General features: G+C 36.8%; 1 protein-coding gene and 1 pseudogene across 2 annotated transcripts; one reads left to right on the forward strand and one right to left on the reverse strand.

Moving 5' to 3' along the window:
• Positions 1-1,933: 1,933 nt before the first annotated feature.
• LOC131323534 (non-structural maintenance of chromosomes element 4 homolog A-like) lies at positions 1,934-7,246 on the reverse strand (annotated as a pseudogene).
• A 2,898-nt stretch (positions 7,247-10,144) lies between these two features.
• Positions 10,145-15,820, forward strand: LOC131322785 (UBP1-associated protein 2A-like). Of its 2 annotated transcripts, none has more exons than XM_058354248.1 (6): positions 10,145-10,467; positions 12,651-12,771; positions 12,988-13,131; positions 13,449-13,645; positions 13,821-13,896; positions 15,519-15,820. In XM_058354248.1, exons 1-6 carry the CDS (start codon positions 10,340-10,342, stop codon positions 15,546-15,548), a joined length of 696 nt encoding a protein of 231 aa, XP_058210231.1. In that variant the 5' UTR covers positions 10,145-10,339; the 3' UTR covers positions 15,549-15,820. The 2 variants fall into 2 exon arrangements, with proteins under 2 accessions (XP_058210231.1, XP_058210230.1); XM_058354247.1 differs by lacking the exon at positions 15,519-15,820 and adding an exon at positions 15,040-15,392 and having other exon boundaries at positions 10,148-10,467.
• Positions 15,821-16,567: the final 747 nt, after the last annotated feature.

Here is a 16,567-nt window from a genome sequence, read left to right on the forward strand (position 1 = left end):
GTTGGAACTTACAAGTTGAAAGATAAATAGGCGATTTTGGGTGAACTACTTGTAAAATGAAACCTCGCAAGTATAAACACCAAGTCCTGTGTTAAGTTGCTTATGGCCAATGATTGTTGTTCGCTTTTGCAAACTTCACCTTATCTTGAACTTAACTTAAATCTGAAAATTGTCCTTATTTGAATTTTTTTCGCATTTGTTAGTTTTGTGTCAAATTTTTTTGAGTTAATGATTCGTGTCGATGAGATGAATCAGAAAAGTTTTTTTTTTAATTTTTACCCAAGTATTTTGAGAAATAACCATTTTTTAGCGCAAAAATGTCATTTTTTGGCTAAAAAGTGGTTATTTCTCAAAATACTTTGGTAAAAGTAATAAAATTTTAGTTTTCCAATTCCTCTCATCGAAACGAATCAATAACCCACGAAAGTTTAGCTCAAAATTAACAAATGCGAAAAAAATTCAAATAAGAACAAAATTTTCAGATTTAAGTTAAGTTCAAGAGATAATTAGATTGAGTATCAAGGGTGTAGGTGCATACCTAGTAGGGATGAGCATGGTTCGGATTGGTTCGGTTTTATAGTAAACCAAACCAATTCTTACGAATTACGAATTTGGAGAATCAAACCAACCCACAAAAGGCATAAAACCAAATCAATCCAAACCATTAAAATGCGGTTTGGTTTCGGTTTTAAACCACGGTTTGCTTTAAACTAAGCTATCATCTTCAAAAAATATTTAAAATTACAAAGATAAATAAAAAGAAAACTTATATTAAAACCAATTCCATTCAAATTACTAAAACACATTAAAATCAACCAACTAATTAAGAGTAGAATACCGACAATTGCCTCAAGCCTTAAACTAAGAAAATAAAATACTGAAATTGGTTTTCATGTATAGAAATTTAGGAATTGGGCCGTTGAAGTTGACTCATCAGGTGATTCTATTTGCTTTTTGTGTAAAATAAATTTATAATCATAGGAAATTAGGAATGAGTTGTAATATATAAAAGTTTAGTCTAAGTTATCTTGGCAGAAAAGGAAAACAGGAAAACTAAATATTGCGATGGATCAATAAATTAGAAAAATAGTTTATTAAGTCTCCCATATTTATTTGATGAATTATAATTAAATTATAATATTATATATATGTATAACTATAAATGTATATATATATGATGTACTATATGGTTCGGATTGGTTTGAAATCATAACCATAAATCCACAAACCAAACTATATAAAGTGATTTCTTATTTTTTTAAACCATAACCAAACCATACTACTAAAAACCCGAACCAAACTTTTTAGTTTGAACCGGATTCAGTTTGACGGTTTTTTCGCTCACCCCTAATTCCAAGGGGTCAACCCATCAGACCTCTTATTGCAGGGCAGCACGAACATTATTATTAATCTTTCTTAATCTTATCCCGTGAAATACAATGGTGTTTATTGAACTGTAAGAACACTTCCCTCATTTTATTGTGCAAATGACCACCAAGAAGTATTGGATTCAGCCCACCATTTTCCCAGGTACAAGTGTCCACCATATAACATGATTTTCTAGCATAAGGTTTTTCACTTGAACTGATTATTTTGATAACTGGGGTGTCTAAGCCATTTTACGCATAGGTCACTAATCCCAGAGCCTTAAGTTGAGGACCAAGAATCAAAATATTATGAACTGTTGAAAGCCATCAGGCAAATGATTCGAGAGTATCGATCAAATTAACATAGAAGCACGTGTTTTTTCAACGCGTGTCTTTTGTATGTAATGCAGCATGTGAAACTACTTTCACATACAATGACTCACTCTGACTTCATCCGAAGCAGATTATATTGTACCTCCAAATGATTACCAGAATGTGTTTCTTAACAAAAGTGATAAGTGACAGACGACCAGATTTTGTACAAAGATTGCAAAAGATTTTAACAGTTTGGAATTGGAAAGGCCCATATCAAATCAAACACCATTTGGACAATTGCAGAAGAAGATAATAGCAACACAGATTTGCAAATTTTATACACTGAAAGCAACCTAAAAACTACAAGTAGGATCTCTGCACCAAGTTAAGCAGCAACATATACAATAGAGTAGAAGTTAAACGCTATTTCCGAATGGCTTTGAAATCAAAATCCGTGTCCTTGCTCACATTATCAAAGCTTACGTTTCCCCATCTGAATGGTAGCAGAATCATCACTTTCAGGAGTCTTCCACAACTGACTGCTCCTGCACAACCAGGCCACGGTTTCGGGACAGTTTCCTTATAGGAGAAGTAGGTCCCGTAGCTTGAGATTTTTCCAGGATTTTATCTGTTCGAGAATAATAGTCTCTGGTGTTGCCTTGATTCCTGTGTGGCATCAGCTCCTCTCCAATTCCAACAGAATCCATCATCAACTGTGAAGTCAATTTGGAACAAATTTTGATAATATATGATGCAATGATAAAACCAACAGCCAACAATGAGCTAGATCTTATTTTGGACAGACTCAGGAAATTGCATCAAATCCATAATCTCACTAGTGTCTTGTGTAGATGTGAGTAACAACGCAACATATTATCAGGATGGGTTCTTCTCCCTTTAAAATCCAGACCTACAAATTGGGTCCACCCTTCGTAAATCTGTATTACGTTGGTGTGGCACCTAACATTTTATTCGGGAAGGTAAAGTTTCATATGCCAAAGTTTATAAGATTTGTTAGTTTCTGTACCAGTTGCCTATATGTAAAGAACACATACAGTAATTCCTTTAGTGGCTCAGTACCATATAATTTTGGGCCAGTAACTACTAGGAAAACAAGGACATTGCGGTCATCTATAACATTGTTTCCTTTTGTATGCAGCATTCAAAAAGGACCTAGCTACTTCTCATATGGCACAGGCACAGCATAGGATTAGAGTGTCAGAGAAAGCTTTCTAGATGTGGTTTAGAATCCAGACACAATAGTTTTGCAGCACGATGCAGATCCCATGAACCAAATTGTATTACTACAGAACCCAAGATATAAGCCTGAAACTTATATGCAGAATGCTCACAGTTAAAAGTTTCATTTGAGGAACGTCAAAAACAAAAATACTTGAGAAAAGACTTGTAAAAAAACTAGAACTAATCACGTTAAGGTTTTTACACTCAGATACCTTCCAATCCCTGAAGTCAAATCTGAAGACAAAGTGGCAGTAAGAAACCTCCCCAGAGGCAACTGCATTTGCTGCAGGAGCATTCCTTGGTGCTGAAATAGAATAAAAGGAAGTGCTTCATTTATCCCAAACATATGCAGAAGCAACTGGAAAAAATGAAGATAACATAAAAATGGTTTTGCACAAGAACTTACATATGATGTGCCAGCCTTTCTCATTCACAGTTATTTCTACCCGCCCATCTTTTACTAGAAAGGATAGAGTGAATACATTCTCAATTGTCTGTGCAAAGGATTTTCTGTTCAACACTACATTTTCAAGCCTGGCCCTTCTATTCTTCCTCAACATAGCAAACATGGTTGCCATATTCTTATCAGTGTCTGTTTTCTCTTCTGTAACAGCATCATCAAGCTGCACATGCCCACAACATAAGTGTTTATATAAAAAAACACAATAAGCAAAAATAATTATTCAAACCCTATTGCACAGGCAACATTTGTCCCAAAATATGGATTCAAGAATTTCACGTCATCTTTTTAAGTGGAACCTGATAACACCAACTTGAACAACCTAAAACAGCTAATACTACTAACTACTCATTTAGTGTCTTGTCTCCCTTTTTGAAATTCCTTTTAGAACAATACCAATTATCAACTGCCGTTTTTCCTTTAACATTTCATACCACCATATTTTGTGGTCCGTCATCATATTGTTAATATCAAACCAACTAGAGTCCAAGTATGCATTACTGAAATATGGTCTCAGCAAAATGTCACTTTTACACGTTTTACGATATAAAGTCACTAGAATGAAAATAAAATGACCATATCCATTGACTAGTATTTTTTGGTTGCAACTCCAATCATTCATTGCCAGAAATTGCATACTTCAGATTTAGCCAGTAGTCACCCCCTTTGTTTCCTACAGTTGCAGTGAAGTAACAAGTCCTCTCACATACGATCCACCACCTCACAAATTCTTAATTTACAAGGACAAGTTGCTTTATATAGCATCTTGTACAAAATACATCTTCCTCTTCAAGAGAATGAAATACAAATTGAAGCTTGATTGGAGCCCGCTTACCTGTTCTGGCTGTCTGGCACTTTCCGTTGGTCTCGCACGTTTTCTACGTACAACAGCCTTCTGCTGCTTTGGTTCAGTATTCATAGGTCCCAGCCTGCATAAAACATGGGGAGCAAAACAGCGACATTCAAGTTTATGAGTCACCATGAAGATCAACGGAAACTACAATGAAGTCACTGTATACCTACATGGTGCAGCATCCAGGAACAGTCCTAATAACATGAGAAACTGCTCTACCAATATCTTTCCAAGATATAGAGTTCCTGCCATGATCAGATCTACTACTTGGATGCCCTTGCTGCCCAAAATTTCTAAGCAGACAGTTTACAAAGTCTGATGGAGTTATTCCTTCATTACTGTGTGCTTTAACGAATGTCATCAATGTGTTTGTGATGTCCAACAAAGCCTCGGCATCTGCAACTTGTTCTCTAGGTTTCTGCACTGTAAACCAAGTTTCGGAAAACAAGATTTAGATCAAACATTTCCACACCTCTGTAACCGGTAAATGGCTTGAGTATAGATATAGGGATTGGGATGACCCAATGAGAATCGACCTCATTGAAGGACAATGCAACTAGCATTCCTCTACAATCCCATGTAACAAGGTTTTGACACCCGTAAAATTTCTAATTACCTTCTCCCAACTAATAGGTAAACAAACTTGTATCTTCACCACAAGAAACTAAAACAGAAAATGCTCAGCTTAGTGGCTTTAGAAAATGCAGGAAGCGAGCACATCCAATTGTTTAATTTTTCAGTTAGTTTAGTCCCCGGTTTACAAAAATCACTAATAAGAACAAACGAATTTGCATTCAATCTTGCATTTTTATTTCCTAATTTTCAGTTTTTGCAGTAACGAACAGATGGAACCAAACACAACTTGCTCAACTAAACATCCTAATTAGGATTAGCATGTTCAACCTGGTTGAAGAACAACACAACTAGCATTCCTCTCATCAATGCCACAGAAAAACTTATACATTGCCACAAATTGTATACTAACTTTTCTCAAATGATACGTAAACAAACTGGTATCTCCATTGGAAAAATCTTACTCTAATTTTGGTGGCCCTAGACAAAGTACGACACAAACACATCAAAAGGTTTGGTAGAACTATCCATTTAAGAAAATATAGTTGAGTTTTACTTTCTGAAAGCAACCAATAAAAAGTATACAATCCATATTCACTTATCCAACTATTTTTTCCCTCAGTAACCAAAAAGATGGAATCGAACCCAACTGACTGAATAACTACAAACAAAAGATCTATTACTTCAATGCATATCTAAAGTGATTTTATCGTAGATGTGGCAGTTAATAATGTAAACTAAGCAGAATTCTCATAAATACCTAGCTGATGCAAACTTTCCACTTCATTGATGATTGCATTGAACTTGTCAGATTCCACCTTTGATAAATCATCTCTCTCATCTGCAACAACCAACTCACAGAACAAACTAATCAATGATCTCTATTTCATCATTCACACCTATACATACATATGTATGCATGCATGGATTTATGGATGTAAATTATACATGCACTTATATACGTACGTAATGGGTGTGTGTTTTGTGGAGCCTGGTTAGCAAGCAGACCACCAGAAAATTTTGGGAGCAAATATTTGGGTTACCAGAAAATACATAACTAATCAAAAACTGTGTAACTACTTCAGAGTTTACCATGAACCCTAATCCATAATTTCACCCAAAAACAATGTGTAACTCGTACCATGAGAATATGCAACTATTGAGCCAAACAACACGTGTACCATACACTAAAAAGTATGTGCACCATTTTCCAAAACTATGTATACCATATACTTTCAAGGTACGCTCAGTGGCGTAGCCAAAAACCTGTACCAATGGGGGCACAATCCATACACACAACTTCAATGCGAAAAAAATTTACCCATCTCTTTTTTAATAATAATCCCTGGGAGTATAATAATTCAATTTTAGTTCTAAACGAGTCATCTTCGACACAAAAGAGTAGGAGTTGTTGATAGATTTAACTAGAGAGAGAGAGAGAGAAATAAGGGAGAAGATGAAAGGAGTCACACTTGACTTGCATTTTTTGATAAGATAGTAAACACATTGTGATAGTTTTCTTTAAGATAGTTTTTTTTTTTTTTTTTTGGAGGCAAAAGTTAAGTGAATGGCAGTTTGCTTGTGAATAATTATTTATTAAGTGGTCGTGGGCATTTTAGACAATACCCCGAACACCCTTCTCCACCATATATATTCATGTTAAACAAATATCACCTATTGAGTCCTATCATGTGACTGAGAAATGCGTTGGAACATCAAATGGTGACGCCCCAAGAGCATTCAATAATTTTACTTGTTTGAATAACTTTTTTACAAAAAAAAATAAAAATGGAGTCCCGTGCCCCCATTGGTCGTTGCGTACCATGCAAAAATACTGAGTGACATTTCTATGATGCCAATGTGCCATAGCTTTCTCCATTTACACATGTATTACACTTTTTAATGTTTGCATGTTAGCTTTGGAGCCCAATTAGCAATAGAACTCTAGAAACCTCACAGAAAAAAGTAACCAAAATCAATGAAAAAACATATTCTCAACGAGTAAAACAGGGCAAGTTACCGCAAATTAGAGACTTCACAGCGAGATACCGAGACCGAAGAGCTCTGCGATCAGTCGTAGGTTTAGGTGAGGAATCATTCGCAACTGCTTCGACGATGTTCTCTCCTCCGTTCATTCTTCTTCTTCTTTTGCTTCTGCCACTGTAACTACCTGGCTCGCCTTTCACTAGTGTTGTAGCCATCGTGTTGTGTTGTTTCGACAGGAGAAATCAAATTCCCAAACCCTAGAATTTCAAAACTACGAATAGATGGGGGAAGACAAAAAGATGGCGAGAGATGGCGATAGAAGAATTCGAAGGGAGATTTAATTTAAATACCCCTCGAAATCGAAAAGAAATTGGAGCCAAAATCGTACGAACTGCTGAAAATTTGAAAAGAACGAAAATCCAATTTGAGCGCGCTCCGCTGTCCTCTTTTTGAATTTTCTACCATTCGAATTCTCTCCTTCTTCTTTTTTTTTAGTGAATTGGAAAAGAAATTGATTTTCGCACTCCATCTTTAATTATTGGCATTTTATTTTTTATTTTTTTCTTATTTAGAATTACGACAGTATCTTTTAAAGTGGATGGACACTAATAAAATAAAGGATAATTTGGCAAAGAATAAAGACAAAAAGTGGAGTACCAATAGTTAAATATGGAGTGCCGAAATCACTTTCCAATTAGAAATTGTCTCCAAAGTAAGGAAAATGATTTTCACACCTTTTTTTTTTATTATGGCACTTCTTTTCTTGTTTTTTAGTAGTAACAAAAATGCACACAAAAAAGTTCACTTAAATACGACAAATGGAGTGTCATAATAAAAAATAGAGTGTGAAAATCACTTTCTTAAAAGAAACCATTTACTAAATCAATTGTAATGGTTGTAACTTGTTTGTCCTACTTTGGAAGATATAGTAAGGGTGGTTTTGGATTAAAAAGTTAAGAGTGACTTTTTTATTTTTGTCTTTATTTGATTTTTTTTGTATTTATTAATTTTGCCTCAATTTTTTTGTGGCTTGTTGATTCTTCTCAACGAGAGAAATTGAAAAAGTATAATTTTTTTATCAAAATTCACAATTTTTAAAAAATTACAAAAAAAAGAGTCATTTTTTACTCTCTTTTTCTGTTTTCTTTAAAAAATTATGAGTTTCGATAAAAGATTTTTTAGTTTTTCGATATGTCTCAGCAAGATGAATCCATAAGTTACAAAAAAATCTACGTAAAACTTTAAAATGCAGAAAAAATTTAATAAATAAATAAATAAAAACACTAAACTTTTTTATCTGAAACTGCCCTAAATTTTTTCAAAAATTCTAATAGCAGAGACGATTTGCAAAGAACCACGCAGAGAAAAACGCGTTTGGCCCCATTTCGGCTCCCGAAAAAATCTAGAAAAATATCCATAAATTTCTTCGCCCCTACGAATCCAAAAGTAATACTTACCGATATTCGCTGGAGCTGATTTTTTACAGGGCCACATAAAATAATATTCAAAAATTTATAGATATTTTCCTAAATTTTTTCGGGACCCGAAATGAGGGCCAAACGCGTGATTCTCTGCGAATAGCAGGGCTGAAATTTTGTAGTGGTTGGGAACGTTGGATTTACCATGCGTGCCGTTGCACCGAACCGCGCTTGGCGTGGCAGTTGATTCATGAGATTTGGAAACTATTGTTTTATGGAAAAGAATATAATTAGTTAATTTTTTTATCTCGTGATAATATTAGTAATTAGTAATAATGTTTATGCACCAATCCGAAGGGTCACCACAATGGCTGTTTAAACAACCCCTCAACATTACTCCAACTACACTTCGGAAAATTCCTATCCGCTTTCATATTGCTCTGCATTAATTTTCCTTTCAAGAGAGAATCCAATACGCAATTTGGTTCGACAGATTTGTAGATTGTAATGCTGCTTCTGCAAGGCGTGATCGTTGGATCATGGAAGATAGGCGTTGTTAAAACTCGTAGCACCGTAGCTAGGATGTATTTTGTCATAAGGAAATTGTGTCCAACATAAGTCTCGATTAGATTCTTCCAACTTTTAGTTTCGAGTATCAATTTCGTTCATTCAACTAACTTTTTAGTTTCAAGTTTCAATTTCGTTCATTCAACTTTAGAAAACGTCAGTAGCGTGGATTCTCCAACCTGTGAGTTTAATTAACTTTTTCGTTTAATTATTTTGGGCATAGTTCTATACGGATTGGCTGACAATAGGTTCAGTTACAAAACAAACCAAGTTACAAGTAAAACTCCAGCTTAGCTCGTTTACTAAACTAGATTAAAACTTGAGCATGGACCCTACTTATTTACTTTAGTAGCATAATGAGTAGAGTCGAGCCCATAACAAGTTAAGCTGTGTAGGGCCCTAAGCTCGGTAATAGTAATTGGGAAATTTCTTGTCGTTCCTATTTTTTTGATTGGATTCCATGCAAACCCCCTTTTGGATTGGGTTCCATGGAGACCCTATTTTGTAAATGCTATCCAATCCAAACTCTTTTTAAAGGTGCTTTTACAGTTTTGACCTTTTACAAACTTTTTATGGAATTCTTCGAGGTGTGAATTATTGGGATTTAGGGAGCATGCTGCACAGCTACGTACTGTGCAGCGTGCTGCGCGGCCTCCGGAGCCGTCTTGCCGGCATCGACCTGATGATCAGAGATGTCCACTGCATAGAGCTCGTCAAGTACTACAAGCATATCAAAAATCAACCCGATCAAATATCGTTAACTACTTCATCGGAATATATATAATTTGGAAAAAAATGAATCCTAATGGATACGAAACACTGGATCAAAACCATTGAATCCATTCTTTTCGAATTATATGTGTTCCGATGAGGCACTTAACGATATTTGATCGGGTTGATTTTTGGTACACTTGTAGTACTCGACGAGCTCTACGCAGTGGACTTCTCCGATCGTCGAGCCGATGCCGGCAAGGCGGCTCCGGAGGCCGCGCAGCACACTGCACAGCACGTAGCTGTGCAGCACGCTCCCTGAATCCGAATTATTGGGATGTAAATTCTTGAATTCTGAAGTTCACACTCTTTTCCAGAATTCACACCCCTTTTCATAATTCACTTTTTTAAAATTTTGATCATGTACTTAATGATATCCAATTAAGTTGATTTTTTGCATAGTTGTTCTACTCGACGAGCTCTACAAAGTGAACGATTCAGATCATCGGAGCGAGATCGGAGTTGGCCCCAAAATTGGGACGGCAGCCCCCCGCGTCCCTCTTTCTGGGAGTATAAAGGTGGGGTATTTTGGGTTCTTCACTCAAAACGGGACTTAGGTGGGTAGGATTTGACAAGGGTGGGCCTACACGGGTAAAGGGAAACAAAATTGGGGCGGCTTGTAAGATGCCCAATAGTAATACTCCAGTGGAAAATCGTTTGCACAGCCTTAAATGAGAAGGATAAGGAGTGGAAATAGCCGAGGCTTGTCTCCAAAAAGGGTTGGCACTTGGCAGTACAAGCTTTCATTTCTAGGCTTCTAGCCCGACAGCGAGCGAGAGGGAGAGACATGGAGGATTTAAAGAAGAGGAAGCTGGACGAAGCTGGGAATGCTCAATTTTCTTCGTCAGAAGAACAGTTGCGCCCGTTGCTTGAACCCCTCGCCAAAACCCAGTTGGTCGATCTCCTAGCAAAGTTGTACGTTTCCATTATTTCTTCCTTTTCTTCTTTTCAATCCTTTGTTCTTTCGTTTTCGCTTCTGTTATGGTTCTAGCCTTCTAGGGTTGGTTTCAATTGTCCACGTAACATCATATATGTTGTAAGTACTTACAAACATACGTCGATGTGCGAAATTTCTCGTTGTTATTTCGTCGAACAGATGGTAGTCACTAGTTGAAACTTCGCTTATTCAATCTGCTGATCACTTATTGGGTTGCTTAGAAGATTCGTTACGAACTTTTTCGTAACCAAAATAAAAAATAGAATGAGATGATAGAAGAGTCCCGCTTCGAGGGGAAGACCTCCGATTGGCTATTGAGGAGAACCGGATCTCTGCCTTTCACAAGTGAAGACTTTTAATAACATTCAACTCCCTTTCGTTGATACCCAAATGCAATATTTATATACAACCAAGATAACATTCCACTAACCCACTACCCTATAAAGTAAGCAAACCTATAACTCCTACCACTACTTTATTTCTAATTTCTAATAAACTAGATACAAAATGATTTAAAGAAAATAGGTACGTAACAATTTGCTACTTTGTGTGTGTAGATTCTGCTACGGTAGTTGGACCATTTTAATTAGTCAGACCATTTTTTTCCAATTCTTTGATAAGTGAATTTCAAATCACCACAATTATAAGCAAGAAGATGAAATATCTTGCCTTACTTCCATGTATGTGATAGCTTGCCCCAACGAAAGTCAGCATTCTAAAAGTCGGTCTAGGCGGCCGACTAGGCTTAGGCGATTGGCAGGGGTCCAACGCCTAGATTAAAATTGGCCTAGGCGCTATGTGCCCCTCTTCTGCTCAACTAGCGCCTAGGGTTTTTAGAACACTGATGAAATTTATGCTTCTATCAATCAATGTTGTTGGTGATATATATTTATTCAGGCTGCTATCCCGAAGGCAAAGAATCCTTCGGTTTCGTAATTTCAGTAGTTTAAAAACTCTGCAAACTCATTTTTGGAATCACCCTTGCTGGATGCTCAATACAATGGCTATTTAAGAATTTAATGAAATTCAGTTGATAACAGAAGGTGATACAGTTGATTAGGGACTGATTTGGTAGGGTTTTGGCATTGAAATTGGGGCTGCACTTAGGCTCTATATGATGTCGGATTACAGGTTTAACGTTGTTGTTTGAAGTTCAATTGATAGCTGAAGGATATAGAGTCTGGGCCTAACATGCGACAGCATTTAGTTTGTGAACAATAGCTTCAGTATTTTTGCTAAGACGAAGACAAGAATAAATTTCCCACAAAGGACTCCACATTGAGAAGATACACTACCCATCAAATGCATGGTTAAATGTTTCCATTATAGTGCATGTTCAAATAAATGCTACTTCTGTTACTACTTCTTTAATACTTGAATCAACTGATTGGAGGATGAATCAATTGATTTTAGAATTTGGATTGGCAGCCTACGCAAAGTTGAAAATCAAGTGATTTCACTCCACATTGGTGGCTTTGGTATTTAGATTATGATGTAAACAAACTTGAGTCCATATTGGTTTTTTTCCCTGTCTACTGTATGTGAAATAAAGAAGCCTAGATGCTTTTAGGTTCCATTACATGACCTATTGTTGGAGGTCGCACTTTGGGGTAACGGTGTTTATAACAAGAAGTTTATAATTCTCTTGGGTGAAGTGTTGTCTCAGACAATAAGCTTCAAAACATTAGTCTTATGACTTGTCTGCAGGTTCTGCATATAGCAAGCTTCAGGCTTGTGGAGTATGAAGAATTCAAATTGCAAGTCAGGGGACCTGTTATGGTTCTGTAACTTTGTTTTCCTTTAGCCTTTTTTCAAGATATAAGTCTCATGCATTTCTAAATACTCAAAGTGATGTATAGTATCTTCCGGTGGGTACGTGCAGCATGAATGTCTCTATGGATGTGCTTTTGCTTCACTGTGTGTTTGCCTGAAATATTAATATTTAGGGTTTTTACTAGCATGTGTACATATTTGTCTGTATGCATATTTACATGTCTACACTACACTTGTGTTTGTGGGTCAAAATGGATTTGGTCTATATTACATAGCACACTTTTGTGCATGGTCAAGTGAAAGGGCGCCATATGCTGTTGCTCCCTACATGTATGCTGTGTGAATTGATGTTGTGCATGTGTGCTTGTTTGCATGTTGTGGCATAAAGTGGGTCTCAATATTCTTCTATTGCTGAAGAAATTAGAAGTGTCGCAAGCTCTGACCCTGTCCACCGAAAGCTTTTTGTTCGTGGTTTGGCCTGGAATACAACATCAGAAACCTTGTGTGCTGTGAGTGTTCTGCTGACTGCTGATTGTGGTTTGTGGTTTGTATGGTATCGATCGATGATTAGCCTGTATAGTATGTGTTTTGGCCATTTTAACTCACAGGAGTAACATTGTTTTCACGTGTTCCCTTTTGATGCTATATTGTCTACAAATCTAGACTCATATACTCACAGAGAAGAGCATTATATACTGAACTATGCACTCGATTTTTTCATCTAGGAATTTCAAGTGCATGGAGAAATCGAAGAAGGGGCTGTGATTGTTGACAAAGCAACAGGAACGTCACGTGGTTATGGTTTCATAACGTACAGAGATATGGAGTCAGCTCAGGCTGCATTGAAAGCACCTAGCAAATTGATTGATGTAAGCTTCTTTATTGAGTAAGTGTTGTGCATAAGGTTGCCTGCACAATTCTATGGTCTTTCCCTCTTTACTTTTGATGGAAGTGTTCAATTTAAAAGGGAAAACAAAGAGTATAAGAAAATGAAAGAAGATTAATTATGAAGTGTAAGCAATAACACCTTGGAAGTTGAACGTTACATTACAATGATTAGAGGTGAAGTGTTCTGATCTTCTAACTATAATTACTGGTTTTTTCAGGATTTTTTTATTTTTGTCAAAGGATCTTTTCTACAACTTTTAATGTAGTTCTTTCCTCTTGCTGACACGTGTTGCTTCAGGGTCGCCTGGCAGTTTGTAATCTGGCTTGTGAAGGCTTAAGCAGCTTAAGTGTTCCACCTGATCAAGCCCAGAGGAAGCTTTATATTGGTGGCTTGTCGCCCGAGACAACCACTGAGATGATGCTCTTTTTCTTTGGAAGGCATGGTGAGATAGAAGAAGGTTCAGTTGCCTATGACAAAGACTCCAACAAATCACGGTGCGGAGTTATTCACTTAGTTTCTTAAGGAAGTGGTATAATATCATGATTACTGCAATTGTTTGTTGCGACTGCTGTTTCTGCAACAGCTGCTACTGCTTTTATTACACTATGGTTTATTTGATTGTACTACCACATCTAAAAATTTGGTGTCTTTTGCATAATTAATTTGCAGTTGTTTCGGCTTTGTCACATACAAGACAGTAGAGGCAGCAAAGAAGGCTATAGATGATCCGCAAAAGACTCTTGGGGTAAGGAAATGAAATGTCTTGTGTTCCCTATAAGCACATGAACTTTTATCTAGTTAATTGTGTATTTATATTTTGGGTGGAGGGAGGAGACTCAGAGGGAGTGAGTTGAGCTTCTATTTTGGAGTGTATGGTATGTGTCATTTGCTTGGTTTTTCCATTGGCAAAACCAGATTCCTATCTGTTATTGAGTTGAAGATATATACTTGTTGAGTCAACAGTATTGAACTCAAATTTGTTATTATTGCTATTCCCATTGTTCTAGAAGACATTTACCACAGTTAGATTAATTGATATGCATAATGGCCATAAAATAAACTACAAATGGATGCATAATCATGTCACATTGTCGTTTGACGGAAATGTTATTTTTTTGTTTGGCTGATGGGGAGGTTTGTAGTATTCATAGAACGTAGACGTGAAATTCTGTGTATGTTAGTTGAATAGGTAATGGAATATTTGGTAATATATAGAATGAAACAGCAGAAAATATATCGTTATGGATATAATGGAGCTTGTCGAATAAAATCACTCTTTCCATCCACGAGGGTGTGTTGCAGTTAAAGTAGAATTAACCTCTGTTTAGTGAAGTATGAAGTCATTTTAAGTGATGTGACAGAAAATCTTCAAACTTGGATTTATATCATGCTTAGGGGATCAAGTCATTATGCTGAATTTGGCATGCAATTTTAGCGGTGGGTTCAATTAATTGCATGCAATGCGATATACTCACTCACTTGTTTTTCTTCATTGCATATGCGCTTTACTTGTAGTTTGGTTTATGGGTGAGATGACCCGAACTCCCGAATGGCCTTACTGTAGTTTTAAATGTTGGACCAGTTTGATTTTGTCCATTTGAAAAAGACCTCCAGCACAGACTACATATAGGAGTTCAGATGACTCACTTCTTCCAAAATGTACAAGTAAATACCTAACCCGGAAGTAAATATAGTAGACAATGTTTCGATCATAGATTTTTTAGGGCTTACCAAGGAAATACATTTAGCCTTTTCATTTCCTTATCTTGAATATTTTCCTTTTATCTTCTCTTTTCCTTCCAAAAATCCATCACCCAAACACAGCCCAAGGGAGGAATAAATGCAAATTAAGCATCGATGATGAGTTGATGAGTTCATTTGTTTTCAGGGGAGAAACATCACTGTGAAACTTGCCGATAATCACAAGAGCAGAACTGTGCAACCACAGCTACAGGCAGCTATGGCTCCAGTACAAATTCCTTCGGCATCTGGATATCTGCAATCAGGAAAAACCTGTTCTAGCACTGCCCCATTTGGCTACACGTACCCTCATCCTGTGGCAGCATATGATAGTACTGCTTATCCGAGTCCTTCAGCAGCAACAGCTCCATATCCAACCCAATCTCAGGTTTTATATTCTCAGTTTGCTATTCCAAAAGACCCGCATGGACTTCCTACACCATCACCTTCAGGAATGAGCGGATACCCATATTACATTGCCAAGCAATGAGCAGAGAGCTCGATCAACGCATAGTGGTAATCGAGTTCATTTTTCTTTTTTGTATCACAAGAAAACCCACCTCGACTATCTGTTATCATACATCTGTTTTGATTTCTAATTTATGTTATTGGGATATACTTTTGCAGGAACGTATTATTTGGAAATGGAGGAGCTAAATCATTGTGGGAACAACTGAAAGCTAACTGCAGTGATAGTGTTAAGAGTTTCTTGCAAAGGCAGAGGCATAGTTTTGGTAGTTGGATACATATTTCAGGGTTTCTGTTGCCTCGCCCGAACGACAACCGATGTCTTGTTCGTGTGTGAAATTAGTTTCCTCATTTTCATTTTTCCTTACGAATTTCGGACGTATTCCTCCTTGATTGTCTAAATTTTGAAGATAAAGGAAGACATCTATTTATGTTAATTGGCAACTGATATTTTTGTTCCAGTATCATTTCCTCCAGGGCCTGTTTGCACATGCCTGATTAGATATGCAATTCTATCGTTAAATGCACCAATTGGTGAAGAGATCTCATGTCTGTGAAACAGTTAATTAATACTCAGAAAATTGTGGAATGAACAATACTTTCTTTGAAGAGATGTGACATTATTGGTAGCATCCTCCTTATTAGTGTGCGGGATCACTCACCATATGGGATTGTTTATTCTCGCATTAGTATATGATCAATCGAGCATAACTATTATTTACCGCCGATCTGTCACTGGAGCTTTGTCGGAGCAACCCAAACCTTTTTCGAACTGCCGTCCGAGTTTGCCGGAGCTGCTGAGCTTCATCGGAGTTCATTGGGGCTGATCGTCTCCTCTCTCTTATTTACCTATATGCCATTGGATATTTTAAAAATAATAAATTTAGGTGAAAATAGTATTTTGCCATTGGAGATACTCCTATCCAAAATGAGTTTTTTTTCAAAATTTGAAATTTGACCAAATTTGGGGAAGAGAAAGAGTAAAGACGGAAGATGCTCTCTTAATCATGGATTTGGAGCTCTGGTCTTTTAGCCCTTGGATTGCCCTGATGCCGTTCTGCTCCAAGATCGTCGCCGACGCCGTTCTCTATTGAGGACCCCTATTTTTATAAAAAATGAGAGAGAGCGCGAGAAAGAGAGGGATCTAACAGTTGTGAGAAATTAGGTTATATAGGAAAATGTGGTTTGTTTAAATAAGGGTACTGTTG

This window comes from Rhododendron vialii, chromosome 4a (genome assembly GCF_030253575.1).
Source record: "Rhododendron vialii isolate Sample 1 chromosome 4a, ASM3025357v1".
NCBI lineage: Eukaryota > Viridiplantae > Streptophyta > Magnoliopsida > Ericales > Ericaceae > Rhododendron > Rhododendron vialii.